The sequence below is a fragment of the Mobula hypostoma genome, chromosome 19, assembly GCF_963921235.1.
Source record: "Mobula hypostoma chromosome 19, sMobHyp1.1, whole genome shotgun sequence".
Lineage (NCBI taxonomy): Eukaryota > Metazoa > Chordata > Chondrichthyes > Myliobatiformes > Myliobatidae > Mobula > Mobula hypostoma.
Genome location: NC_086115.1, coordinates 33495766 through 33509955, shown reverse-complemented (window position 1 = coordinate 33509955; position 14190 = coordinate 33495766). Strand labels below are relative to the sequence as shown.

The 14190-nt window shown below is 39.8% G+C and overlaps 1 protein-coding gene across 1 annotated transcript in view; it reads right to left on the bottom strand.

Moving 5' to 3' along the window:
- Window positions 1–1068: 1068 nt before the first annotated feature.
- Window positions 1069–14190, bottom strand: part of LOC134358939 (tumor necrosis factor receptor superfamily member 6-like) — a 50722-nt gene continuing 37600 nt past the window's right edge. Inside the window, exons 7-11 of the mRNA XM_063071640.1 lie at window positions 11832–11860; window positions 10603–10621; window positions 9999–10021; window positions 8019–8034; window positions 1069–4726 (exon numbers count right to left, since the gene is read on the bottom strand). Coding sequence (XP_062927710.1) covers window positions 4419–4726; window positions 8019–8034; window positions 9999–10021; window positions 10603–10621; window positions 11832–11860 — 395 coding nt within the window. The 3' untranslated portion in view covers window positions 1069–4418. The remainder of the gene's footprint in view (window positions 4727–8018; window positions 8035–9998; window positions 10022–10602; window positions 10622–11831; window positions 11861–14190) is intronic.

Below are 14190 nucleotides of genomic sequence, written 5' to 3'. Positions count from 1 at the left end.
CATAAAAGTTGCTGGTGAACGCAGCAGGCCAGGCAGCATCTCTAGGAAGAGGTGCAGTCGACGTTTCAGGCCGAGACCCTGACGTCGACTGCTATTTATACCTTGTACGTATTTGTATGACAAACTTCAACCTGAATTGATAGATATCGAAGCATAGCTTGAACTAAAGGGAACATGGATTCCAATCAGCAGAGTCAACTATTTCATCAAAAATTTCTATACCTGACAAGGTGGATTGGATGTGTACTTTATTTAAGACCCACAATGTGTCAGTGTCATGACACATCAAAGCATTAGAGTGACAGGAAGAGGGGTTTGAACGGTAGGTACTTCCACAACATATTGAAAAAGAAGTTAGAATTGATCAGATATAGGAAAACTCAGATCAGATTTCTTGTGGGCAACCACATACCGTGTACAACTGTACCGCAGAGAGCATTCTAACTGGTTACAGCACAGACTGGAACGGAGGGACTTCTGCACAGGATCGGAAAAAGTTGCAGAAAGTTGTAAACTCAGCCAGCTCCATCATAGGCAGTAACCTCCCTAGCATCTTCAAAAGGCGGGGTCTCAAAAAGCCGGCATCTATCATTAAGGACCCCCAGCACCCAGGATGTGCCCTCTTCTCATTGTTACCACCAACGTGGAGGTACAGAACACACACTCAATATTTCAGGAACAGCTTCTTCCCCTCCGTCATCAGATGTTTGAATGGGCAATGAACCCATGAACACTATCTCAATATTCTTCTCTCTTTTTGAACAATTCTTCATACAGTACTGAGCAAAAGTCTTAGAAAGAGAGAGCGAGAGATATATACACATATACACTTTTGCACAGTACTGTATTTTTCAGCACACAGCAGAGAACGAGTTTGTAATCTGGAGAGAGTAAAGGAAGTTGGGAATGACCAGCGCGGTGTGCTGCAGGAGAGGTGGGGGATAGGTGGCAGAGGCGTGCCAGGGGCAGGGGTGGCTCAGCTGCAGACACAATCAGCCCTGAGACACAAGGCAAGACAATGTGATTCCAAACAATTAGTTTATTGATAATTACAGAATGTCTCTCATGCTTCCCGCTCCCTCCCCTCTCCCTTCCAATTTTACCTTCTCAATGCAATACAGTACCGAAAATTGCTATAGTGCTGTGCTATATAAATGTGGCTAAGACTTTTTGCAGAATAGTGACTATATCTCATTGTAATTTATAGATTTTTAAAATGATGTACTACTACTGCAAAACAACAAATATCACAGCCTATGGCAGTGATTGTTTCTGATTATTTTGCTGGATATTTCCAACATGTGTTTCAGGAAAGGATCTCTCAAACAAATTATAATGAAGATTTTTAGATTTCTCACAAAAAAAATTCCAAAACTTGCATTTGTGAAATTATGTTGTATCTAAATATTGATGGTTATTGATAAAAATATTTTTGATTAGCCATGATCAAAATAATCTTATAAGCCATATCTCTAATTATGTAAAGACTCAATACTGCAGAATAAAATACATTTGATTTCACCATTGTTTTTATTACTCCATTGTTCATAAAAATGTAATAAAAATGACAAATTGTTCTAATTAATCAGTGGACAAAATAGATTCTCAATTGAATATACTGTATGTTTAAAAATCACATTGGACAAGGAAAATTGTTCTTATGCACAATTTTGCTCATTATATAGCTGTAATCTATTGTGATCCCATCTCAGTAAATTCTCACTGTGCTCACAAGCGCTTACAACTTCCAGTCATACAATATGGAAGATTCTTCCTGTATTGATCTAACAGACAAAATCAACACTAGTTCATTTTTTTCACTGATCTAAACCAAGGATATTCACCAAAAAAACCATAAATTTTATGGTATTAATACATCACAGAAGAATAAAGAGAGAATCAAGTTGAGGTATTTTCAAATCCTTTCGTTATATTCTTTCTATTGTGCAAATAAACCCATTTGACAAGGTCCAGCACCTGGCCGCGTGGTGTGCCGATAACAACCAGGCCTTTAACACTCAGGAGACCAAGGAGATTATTGTGGACTTCAGGCATGCTAGGAGCCACAGTCATGTCCCCACCTACATCAACGGAGCTGTAGTGGAGCATGTATCAAGCTTCAAGTTCCTTGGTGTCCACTTTTCCAATGATCTCACCTGGTCCCTGAACTCCTCCATCCTGATCAAAAAGGTGCAACAGCACTTTTATTTCCTGTGGAGCATCAACAAAGCTCACCTCTGTCCCAGGATACTGACGGACTTTTACCACTGTACCATTGAGAGCATACTCACCATCTGCATCTCAGTGTGGTATGGCAATTGTCCCGTATCAGACCGCAAAGCACTCCAGCGTGTGGTGAAAACTGCTCAGCGGATTATCGGCACCCATTGTCCACCACTGAGAACATCTACTACAAACGCTGCCTGGGCAGGGCGAAACACATTATCAAGGATGCATCTCACCCTTACCACGGACTTTTTATTCTCCTCCCATCCGGTAGGCGCTACAGGAGCCTCCACTCCCGCACCAGCAGGCTCAGGAAGAGCTTCTTCCCTGAGGCTGTGACCCTGCTGAACCTCTCATCACAGCGCTAAGCAGTATTGCATCCATATTGTACTGTCTCAGTACTTCTATATTTGTATGCTGTAGCACTTAACTTTTTATTCACAGTTATTTTGAAAATAGTACTATTCTTTTGCTCTTCTGGTCAGATGCTAATTGCATTTCATTGGCTTTGTATCTGTACTCGACACAATGACAATAAAGTTGAATCTAATCTGATCTAATCTAATTAGCAGACTTCAGTGCAATACAATGCATAAGGATATACAAAATTAACTACGTATGAGCATTCACATTGTTTCTAGCATTCAGTTTTAATTTACAGATATTTGACTGTATATTTACTTGTTGACATATAATTAACTGAATGCTAAAGAAATATTGAACAGAACATAATATGTTCATGAAGTCTGCTCACATAGTCAAACATGTAGAAAAAAAGGACAGGGGCAGCATAATGGGCCCCGTTTCTTCTCTCTCCCTTTTCTGCCAAATCATTAAAGACCTCTAACTCAATCCAAACATTCATTGCTGAGTAGTCTAGAATTGTTAATCATTACATTGAGTTCATGAGCACTATATTACTGAACATTTGGCCCAATGCACTTCCTGCTTTATTGCTGAAGAAATAGCACAAGATTTATGCCATGCAGTGACACCAACATAACTCTTGGGCACATATAATTGACGAACATGATTTGAGTTTCATTGGACAAAATAGATTTCTCATTGATACAAAATGCAACCATTGTTTCTTTAACTTTAAAGTTATTGAAGGACCTTCATATTCCAAATTGTGCTCAAAACCCACAATAGTCACCCTAATTCATACAAAGTTAATAATATAAACAACATACAGACACTGTGAACATTCTATAAGGTGGGAAAAGATGCCTCCTTCAACATATAAATTTCGAAAAATTTTTCTTTTGGCAGTTTCAGAGAATTAGGTCACTCAAGGTCAGTTACAGTCAAGTGAGAAGCAAGGAGTTAGGAGGGGGATTGCAGGCCTTTCGTCACAATAGCATTGGATCCAATCAGCCACAATGCATCAGAATGGCCCTAGAGAATTTGCCATACTTAGCCTACATGAAAGGTTAAGTATCTGGCTCCCTAGTGAAGCAATTCTGGTTTAAGATACAACTAGCAACCTCTCAACATCAAGTTTTTATTGATTTTTCTTAACACTAGGTGTTGAGCCAATGATGTCCTAGAATCAACATAAAAAATATATACATTCCTATCTTAAAAGGTCTCTTTGAGCTACCGGACCCCAGAAATCCATGTACACAAAGGAGATGGAGATCAAATATTACTAGTTCTTTGAGAAAGGTTTTATAAATGCAAAAGGTAAATTCACACTAAAAATCAAAAAATTCATACGTCAGTGCATGTTTGTCCAATATGCCATGGAGACTGGTAAAATACTTGGATGGTACCAAGTCTATGTTAATTTGTAACACAAGCTTAAAGTGAGACAGTTTCTCTATATTACACTTTCCTGCATCGACCCAAGATTAGATGATGATCACAAAAATCTACTTCTTCAGTGTTTCCATTGGGTGAAATAACAATTAATAACCATCACACTGAGAGACTTCTACTTCAGAGTTTTAATTCTAGACAACTGATTACTTCATTCATCTCCTTAAATTTTTAGTCAGTCTTTGCTGGAATTCTGACATTTCAAATTTGACTTTATCTTATTGTACCCACGAAGCTTTTGCTGAATTCAGAGCACGGTCATAACTTGTAACAACACCTTGGAGTCTCTGAATAATGTAGGCATTTTATTAGAGCCATCCTAGAAAGAAAGTATCAAAGGTATATACACAAGCTCAGTTTCTTGGCCAGTTTCACTCAAGGACAGTTACATCATTTTCTTTTCTATTTATCAATACGTCCATAATTTTATCAGCTGCGTAAGCACAACTTTCCCTTCTGAGTGCTTCTATCAGTTTAGGGAAAGCTCCTTTCTTCCCATGACTCTGGAGCCAGGAATATAGAATAGAATATCCTTGCCGCTTTGTATCATCTCTGTAATCAGCTTCAAGTTGTTGCAATTTAGGTTCACCCAGCCCTAAATGTATCCCAAGCTGGTGGTAGGCTCTTGGTTCAATCTCTCCTGCAATGAACTGCAGAATGTCCTCTGTGAGGTCAATGTCTGCTCAAGAAAAAAAAGAGATATTGTAATCAATACCAAGTCAGAGAGGGAGAAAGCTTACATGTAAATGTCCTCTGCACATAGTGAATCAATATATATGTTCCTCTCAATATTCAGAATGATTTCTGCACAGTAATAATGTTGAAACTACCAATCCCTCTCCAACCTTCCCCACCACATAGTCCTCTCCTTTCCTCCCCAGTGAACAATCAAGACTTATTGCAAAGGCCACAACAAAAGTTAAAACACCAAGAAAAGCAGAAGATGAACATCAGGAACTGTTGATCTTTCTAGCCCTTGATGGTGAGTGGTCCGATCAGGATCAAGGTTGTACACTTAGGTAATGGGCTCAGGGATCTTATTTGGTTTTATCATTTACAAGTATAGTCAATACCAATGAAGATTGTGTCAAAACATAAGAAATGACAGCAGAAGCAGGCCCCAAACTCTCTCACTATTCTAAACCATGATGTTAATTGCATCCCAGTCCACGATCCTGACAACTTTCATATCCTTCTCATTGAACTGACGGGTCATTTAAGTACTGGCTAGCAAATTTTTAAAAACTTCCAAGCAAGATATATATTTAACCAGCTCAATCAAGTGTACAGAACAGACAGCAGTAGTAAGGCAGTGCTTAAATTTGAAGCAGGTTTGTTCGGGTGCAGGAAGGAAATGGGTTTGGTAGGAAAATCTGTAGGTCACATGAGTACAGAAGGCAGGAAAGGTGCAAGTCATTGAATTGTATGGCACAGAAACATGTCTTTTGACTCAAACCTAATACTGACCTCCTTGTCCATCTACAGGTCCCATTTGCCCACATATCCTTCCAGTCATTGCCTATTCAACTGCCTGTCTAAATTCCTAACCATAGTGATTGCATCTGATTCCACCACCTTATCTGGCCATGGGTTCCAGATATCAACGATTCTATGGGTAAAGACACTTGCCACTCCAGATACCTTTTAAAACTCCTTTACCTCACCTAAAAATTATACCCTTTTATTAGTGATACTCATACTTCAGGGAAAAGATTGTGATATCTACTTATGAGGTCATCTCTCAGCCTCCTAAACTCCAGTTAGAAGTGGCCCAATTTTTCCAAACTTTCCCAATAACTAAAGTCCTCCAATCCAACCAGCAACATAATGAATCTCCTTTGCACTTTCTCCAGTGTTACTGCAATATTCTTATACTGTAACACCCTGAATTGTACATTAGTGTTTGGTAAAATTGAAACATTTTATTCTAACTTTGATATTCAGTGTTGCAATCTATAAAGGCAAGCTTGCCATATGTCTTCTTCACCACCCTATCTTCTCACCCTAGTTCCCCCTTTTCCAAGTTAACATCAATCTTATAATTTTCTCCAATAATTTCCCTACCACAGGGCTGTGACTACCTCATTCTTCCCTGCTGCCATTTTTAATAAAGGAACAATATTAAGCATCCTTAGCTTCTGGCAGCTCATCCACAACTAGCAAAAAATGCAAAATTCTTTATCAGAGCTCTCGCTATCTCCTCTTTTGCTTCCCATAGCAACTAGGGATAAGTACCATCCAGCCCTGAGGACTTGCAAACTTTTATGCATTCCTTTGTGGGTAAGTAACAGCCCAATTTCAGGTAACCCATGCCTCCCTGTTTTCTCCCTTTTCCACCTAGTTTTCTTCCTCTTCTCCTTCAGCTCTAGCCACACATTCACCTACTCTATCCTGCTATTTCTGTCTCATACTTGCATGACCAGTAGGGACTCCCACACCTTCTGTCTACACCTACTGCCTTTCCCGATGGTCACAACCCTCCTTTCTTACTGCAACTTACTATAAGTATACCTTTCGGAATATTTTCAGTAACCTGGATACTCCATAGTGATCATATGGAAACACCCCTGTTCTCCTGCATACCCAGCTTTCATATCCTTTACCCCCAGTCTCTTCTACTAAGGAAGAGAAAGGGAACATTTTACCCAATCACTATGCACCATCCTTGTCAAAGCCCACAATTGGACCTCACCGCCTCTCACAAAATACACACCTCACTTGCTGACGACCCTAAAGGTGCTGTGAGTCCATCTGCCACTATCTCACACCCTCAGCTGACCTCTGTGGTATCAGGTGCAATGCCAGGTACAACTGAGGCAGGCACAGTAACAAGATTTAAAAGACATGTGGCCAGATACATGGATAGGAAAGGTTTTTAAGGGATGTGGGCCAAACGTGGACAAATAGGAATAGCTCAGTCAGGCAATTTGATTGACATGAACAAGTTGCACCAAATGACCTGTTTCCCTGCTGTATTACTCAATGATTTATGTAGGAACTAGAGGCTACTGTCACCTCAGGAACACATTTAAGACAGCCTAGTTGTCACTGGAAGGGGCTTAATTCCTGCAGGCTGGAGAAACAATGGGTAAGAGCTCGGAATGGGCCCACTAGGTACTGTGTGCATAATAGAACTGGATAACAGGAAAATTATTATTTTCACTTAGATTTTTGTTGTTAGGATCTCATTATCACTTGCTGGCTAAGTGTCCTAGATCTCAAGGTCAATCTCAGTCAGCCACATGGGTGAGTCTGGAACATAAAATACTTCAATATCAGGAGTGTGGTAGTTGTATTTTTCTCAGAAAAGATCAGGGAAATAACTGAAGGCTAAGGGATTCAATAAAAACTGTTCCCACAGAGAACTGGCTAGATGTGATGAGCTAAATTCAGTGTCACTTGGTGTATTCTTTACAGAGGTATCATTAGCACAGCAATAACCAGTTAGAACTATTGTCAGCAACACTTTGGTTTCACTCTTCGGCCTGAGAAGATCACTCCTTGCTAGGATAGTCAGAGGTCCATCAAGTTTAGGCCAACTGAGTCAGCAATCCCATACCCCATTAACCAACTGTTGGCCAGCCAGCAGAAATAAGGACATCATTGATGAATGAAACTCTTTTTCTGGTCCAGAACATAAATTAGACATAAACTGTATAATTTATGCTCTCTGTGCTGTTTGAATCTACATGCCTGCGAGGTTTTCATTGTATCTGGACCTCACTGTACTTGTACATAGGACAATAAACTCGACACAATGTGAAAATGGCCCAAAATATGTCAGATGTTGTACTATTACCATTATACAATTAATTTTCATTCACATGTTTGAAATCTCAGAAAAGTTCCTTCAAGTCCAATCTGTCTCTCTGTAACTAAATAAAAGGATATAAAGAACGCAGGAAGTTGTGTTCTTGAACAGAGCTATGGAAGGAGAATGTGTACGAGCCATATACAGTGGTAACCAATACCTGGTACAGCTGGTTCCTGTGAGAAATAAAAGAAAATAACTTTTTTAGAAAATAATTACATAAAAACAGTTCTGAAATGTCAAACTGAAGGAAATATCTTAGTTCTCTGAAGACCACAGGTTTAATTCTACCCCCTCGAACAAGCATCAGATATATTTTGCTTACTTTACAAAACACTGTAAAGTGTTGAGAAATTTTGAAAACGTGAAGTTGTGAAAATGTGAGGGAAAAATTTCAGTTGGCTGTGGTTTTCAGAATCTGAGCTCTCTTCCCACACACTACAGATAAAGTATTTCTTCTGCACCTTTCTTCCTGGAAGTGAGAAGGAAAGTATGAGCTAAATGTACCTACTGAAAACTAAATCGTGGGGAATCCCCAACAGATACAGTATCATTTTATCATAACTACTTTAGCAATTGATTTGGTAAAACATTTTCATGACAACAGAAATAACTCTTTTTTTGCCATACAAAAAAGCCAGATTTCCCGGCGGCCAACCATTTCAATTCCAATCCCCATTCACATTCGGACATGTTGGTCCATGGCCTCCTCTACTGCCATGATGTCCCCTCTCAGCTTGGAGGGGCAGCACCTCATAGTCCATCTGGCTAGCCTCCAACCTGAGGCACAAACATCGATGTCTAACTTCTGGTAATGTTTCCCCTTCTCCTTTCCCTCTTCTTCAACTCCCCACTCTGGCTCCCCTTTTACTTCTTCTCTTCACCTCTCTTGCCTGTCACCTCTCCTGGTGTCCCTCCTTCCCTTTCTCCCATGGTTGACTCTCTTCTTCTATCAGATTCTTTTTTTTTTCCTCCAGCCCTTTACCTTTTCTACCTATCACTTTGCAGCTTCTTACTTCATCCTCCCTCTCCCGCCCACTTGACCTCACTGATCATCTAGCTTGTACTCCTTCCCCTCACCTTCATTTCCAGTCTCGCTGAAGGATATCAACTCAAAACATCAACTGTTTATTCACTTCCATAAGATGCTGACTGAGCTGCTGAGCTCCTTCAGCATTTTGTGGATGTTGCTCAGGATTTCGAACATCTGCAGAATTTCTTGGGTTTATGACTCAATATGTTCATTGATTATATTCACATGAAGACCAATTTTCCTGATACAACCCTCACAGCTAGGATATATATAAGTAGCACTGGCTGAGTCTGCTGCTATTATCCTATATCAATTGATCTACATGAGCAGAATCAAAAGAATTCACCTCAAGAATTGTCAGACCAGTTGTCTTCCACTGTTCCCCCCGCCCCCACAAGGAATATGGATGTCACCAGTTGGGCTTGCATTTATTGCCCCAATGAGTATTCCCAATGACCTCACTATTTTATCTCTCTCTCTATATATATATATATATATATTTCTTATTGTAGCTTCTTGGTTTCTTTTTATGCATCATACTCCTACAAAACAACAAATTTCACAACGTGTTAGTGAAATTAAGCCAGAATCTGATTCCAATTCCTCACAAGGAATGCTCAATTGGGAAATCTGCTCTGTATAGCTTTCATAAAGTCTATTATGGGATTTCTTTTTCTTTCGCAGGATGTTTTCTGAGCATTGCTGACAGGGATGGTTTTATTGCCCACAGCAAGTTTCCCAGAGAGAGTTGGTCATTCAGCGGTGTGGTATTAATTCAGATCAAGATGATTCCTTCTAACCTGCCCCTGCTCATCCTGCATCCAGACAGAACACCTCAGATTACTAACACAAGAAAGTCTGCAGATGCTGTATATCCAACATTTTTTTTCCAGTCCTGGTGAAGGGTCTCAGCCCGAAATGCTGACCCGTTTTTTCATTTACATAGATGCTGCCTGACCTGCCGAGTTCCCCCAGCGCTTTATGTGTTTTACCTCAGATTAACGCTACTTGACTACCTCTTGGGAGTTGGCTAATCATCAGATATTTAACACAATGTCCGGTTATATATAATTTCCATACCTCATGAAACATCGAATGACTACCTACCTCTGGTTTAGGGCTATTGCTCCCTGGAACATAAATAAAACCAGTTAAGTCTTCAATAATTAATGATCACTTATTAAAAATAATTAAAATATTTGCAAGGTATTCCCATTATAAATTCGTGTCAGCTTCGGCCCTATGCAAAATGGCGGCACGGTAGCGTAACACTATTACAACCCGGGTTCATTTCCACCACTGCATGTAAGGAGTTTGTACGTTCTCCTCGTGACCATGTGGATTTCCACAAAAATTATTTTAAATAAACATGCATAAATTTACAAAAGCAAAGGATGGAATGATCTATCCTGGACTGGCTATACAAGGACATTATGATCGTGACATGCACTAATAGATGGAAAGCAAAACGGCAGTGTTGGATTAACTGGTGCCAATTACATTAACAGTTGGGTTTTGAATGTGGATTATCAATGGCAGATCCGTAGTTGAGTGGAAGGTCTCTGATATGAAAATAACAGATGCAGTCTGGGGAAAGATTGGGGATACAATAAATATATTCTATATATAATGACAGAATATGACTGTTGACAACAATTATATTTACACACCCAACTTTCTGGTAAGTAAATCTGAATAAATAAATAATTACCTATGAATGCCACAGATTCCTGTGAAAGGAGACAAAATATTTCAGAAATATGAAACACCTTGGTTTCCTTGGCTGCATAAGTCTAGGGACGACACACTCAAGCTCTGCCAAACTCGAGAGATTGAGACTACTCAATCCCCCCCCCAAATCCCTGTTTGTGTGGACGCTGTGTCATCCTTGGGGCTGTTACAAACTAGTGCCACGGAATAACAGACAATACACTACATACGATTAAAGGAATTATATTTATGAATCTTAACTAAAGAGTTAGTAAAGAATAACGAAAAGAAAAGTGCCCATTCTAATTAAAGAGTCAAATGTGCACAAGTTCGGGCTCACCTTGAACTTCTCTGTCACTCACGCACTGGACCCTCGGTCAAAGTTAGGGTCCCTCACCAGAGAAACCTCCCCTTAATTCAACCATCCTAATTGGATGGCACATATTTCTCCTCATCTCTTACCCTTCAACAATAACCCAAACAAGCTGCTCTTACAGAACTGCCAAAATGAAATGCATACAGCATAACAGTAAATATATGAACTAGGCCACTTCAAATATATCGGGAGTAGATGAAAAGTACTGCAATGAAAATTTTGTGCGGAACAAGGGTTCCCAACCTGGGGTCCATAGACATCTTGCTTAATGGTATTGGTCCATGGTATAAAAATGATTGGGAATCCCTGGACTAGAATTTGCATTTAAGGTTGCTAGGGTGTGACCTGAACCCACAGACTCTGCCTATGTCTGTATTACCTAGTGTGTGGTTCATAGTATGTGGTTTCACGATGTGCAGTATGCAGCACATGTTTTGGAAACTCGAGTATCTACTCTTGCAAAAATAAGTGAGAGTGATATAACCATCCTGAAAGAACTACCATACTAAAAAAGTCTAAAAGCTATAAATACTGAGCTCTCCTCACAAAATATTTACAAGGCTACATTATTCTGTAACAGATGGCATGAAACAGGCCATCCAGCACAGGAGGAAGTCTTGATCATAATAATTGTCAAAGAAACTACGTCCATAGCACATGTTTAAATTGCTGACGCTTCGTCCTTCCCCATTTTTAAATTTTACAAATCACTTAATTTTTGGAATATTGTAGCATTGAAAAGTTTCACAAAGTGAATTAGAAATTCAAAATCCAACTTATGTACAATAGGGATTTTTCTAGTTAAATGTTACATTACATAAATTTTCTTCAATTTCTTTGGGGGTAATATTTACCTTAGTATCAAAACTTTTCTTTTTATTACCTGAAGTCAAATAAATGGAAACATATTTTAGTTACGGATTCCCAAATATTTCAATTGATGCTCAAATTTATAAAAATCCATTTACTGTTAGTTGAGTATTTCTCAAGACATTGGCAGGAACACACTCTGCTTACCAGTTAACATTACATAACTTCCTGCATTTCAGAGTAAGTAGCAGTGAAAGGAACAATACAACCGGTAATTAAACTGAACAATACTGCAGTCATTTTTGCAATTGTATGACAGGCCAGTCAGGTTTCAATTACAACTCAATGGCTGACCACTGTTCCTACAGCCAAAACAATCTTCTGTCTCATTAAAGATATTAACAAGGCAAACAAACTACTTTTAGTTATTCTTACAGTGCTGGTAGAGTAGCAACTAAAATGGTCTATCTTGTCACAGTACATTTATGTGCATTTTCAATTAATACAAAATCTCCTATGTAAGAGTGTTGTATTTGACTTATTGAATGTCAAAAAATTGCCATTTCTATACCTTTCACAACATCAACTTATCAAAATTTACTTGGCTTCAATGAAGAACTTTTGAAGTATTACCTTTAAGATAACAAACAGCATCTTTGTGGGCTAGAGGGCTATGCAGTAAGGAAATTCTAGGCAGTTTCTACAGTAGGTTACATGGTTGGCACAACATTGTGGGCTGATAATATGCTGTAGATTTCTATGTCCTTTCCTGCACAATATAGGGACTCACTTATACTGAGTTAATGACCAGATGATGTATAGATAACACTGGCTGAATATTAAGTACAGAACACTGAGGAAAATGCTCCTGTTTTTCTCGAATCAAGTTGTGGGATCTTTCATGTGGTCTCATAGGGTTTCTACGTGCTCCTGAAACAAGGTTTTCCGTACCAACCTGAACGCTACTTCTCCAATTTGAACCACCAACAGGCAGGGATCCCCACAAGTACGCAGAGATACTGCACTTCTGCAAGGAGGCTTAAGAGAATATCAAATCTTTTCCACCCTCCACCCGATAATCTTGTCTTGTGGCAGAGCTCACAAAAGAGCGTTTGGCGAATCTAGTGTCGGGTATGTGAATGACGTACTGCCCAAAGGAGCCAACTGAATGTAACTAGTGCTTTGGTACCAGGGGTGTTGGTTTAAGAAAGGATTCTGGTGTTGGGTTGCTTATCGGGCTAGTAGAGTTCAGGGATTTTGCAGGGAGCATTGGTATCATCATACCAGTGTCAGAAGCGTAAAGGAGAACAATGATCACTACTGGCCGGTACACCATGAATATATCTAATTACAGACCTAGGTTCTCAGACGCCAAAGGCAGTGCAGCCATGTTGGAATTGCGCTGAATTCCATCAAGATTGGCTGCCTTTGACAAGAGACGCCTCTCAAAGCAAGGCTTGTCATTTGCAGCGGTTGTACAGTGTGTGGATTTTTATTGCCAGCACAGTGTTGCACAGCAGGAGCTGCTGTAGAAGACCTTTCTCATGGACATTGAGGGTGCAGCCTATTTTCTCTTATACATCCGCAAACATAGAACATTAAAGCACAGTACAGGCCCTTCGGCCCACAATATAGTGCCGACCTTTTAACCTACTCTAAAATCAATCTAACCCTTCTCTTCTACATAACCCTCCATTTTTCTATCATCCATGTGACTATCTACGAGTTTCGTAAACACCTCTAATCTATCTGGAAGGTTGTTCCACACACTCGCCACTCTGTTAAAAAAAAAACTTAACTCTGACATCTCCCCTGTCCTTTCCTCCAAATTATGCCTCCTCATATTAACCATTTCTGCCCTGGGAAAACAGCTCTGACTATCCATTCAATCTACAGTCTCTTATCATTTTGTACACCTCTGTCAAGATACCTCTCGTCGTCCTTCGCTCCAGTAAGAAAAGCCCTAGATTGCTCAAGACGTGCTCTCTAATCCAGGCAGCGTTCGGGCACATCTCCTCTGCACCCTCTCCAAAGTTTCCACATCCGTCTTAAGATGAACAAGTCTACAGTAACTTGGAGCACGGCTTCAGAACCTGTTCAAAAACAAGTGCCACCTGCATTCCAAAGCTTAATGGCTAAGCTTTAGGATCATATTGCTGGAATGCAGATGATGCAGTTTACAGAACAGAAACACAGCGAGCAGCACCAAACACAGTGAGGTTCTGATCTCACTGAAACCTTTGACCCCATCAATCAGGACAGACCAGGAAGCACCTTTCTCAAATTTAGCTGCCCACAAACATTGATCTGCCTCTTACATTTGTTTCATGATGGCTTGTAAGCCATGATCCTAAAGACAGGCACAAAATACAGCAGCTCTCAGTATGGACTGGCGATTCCATG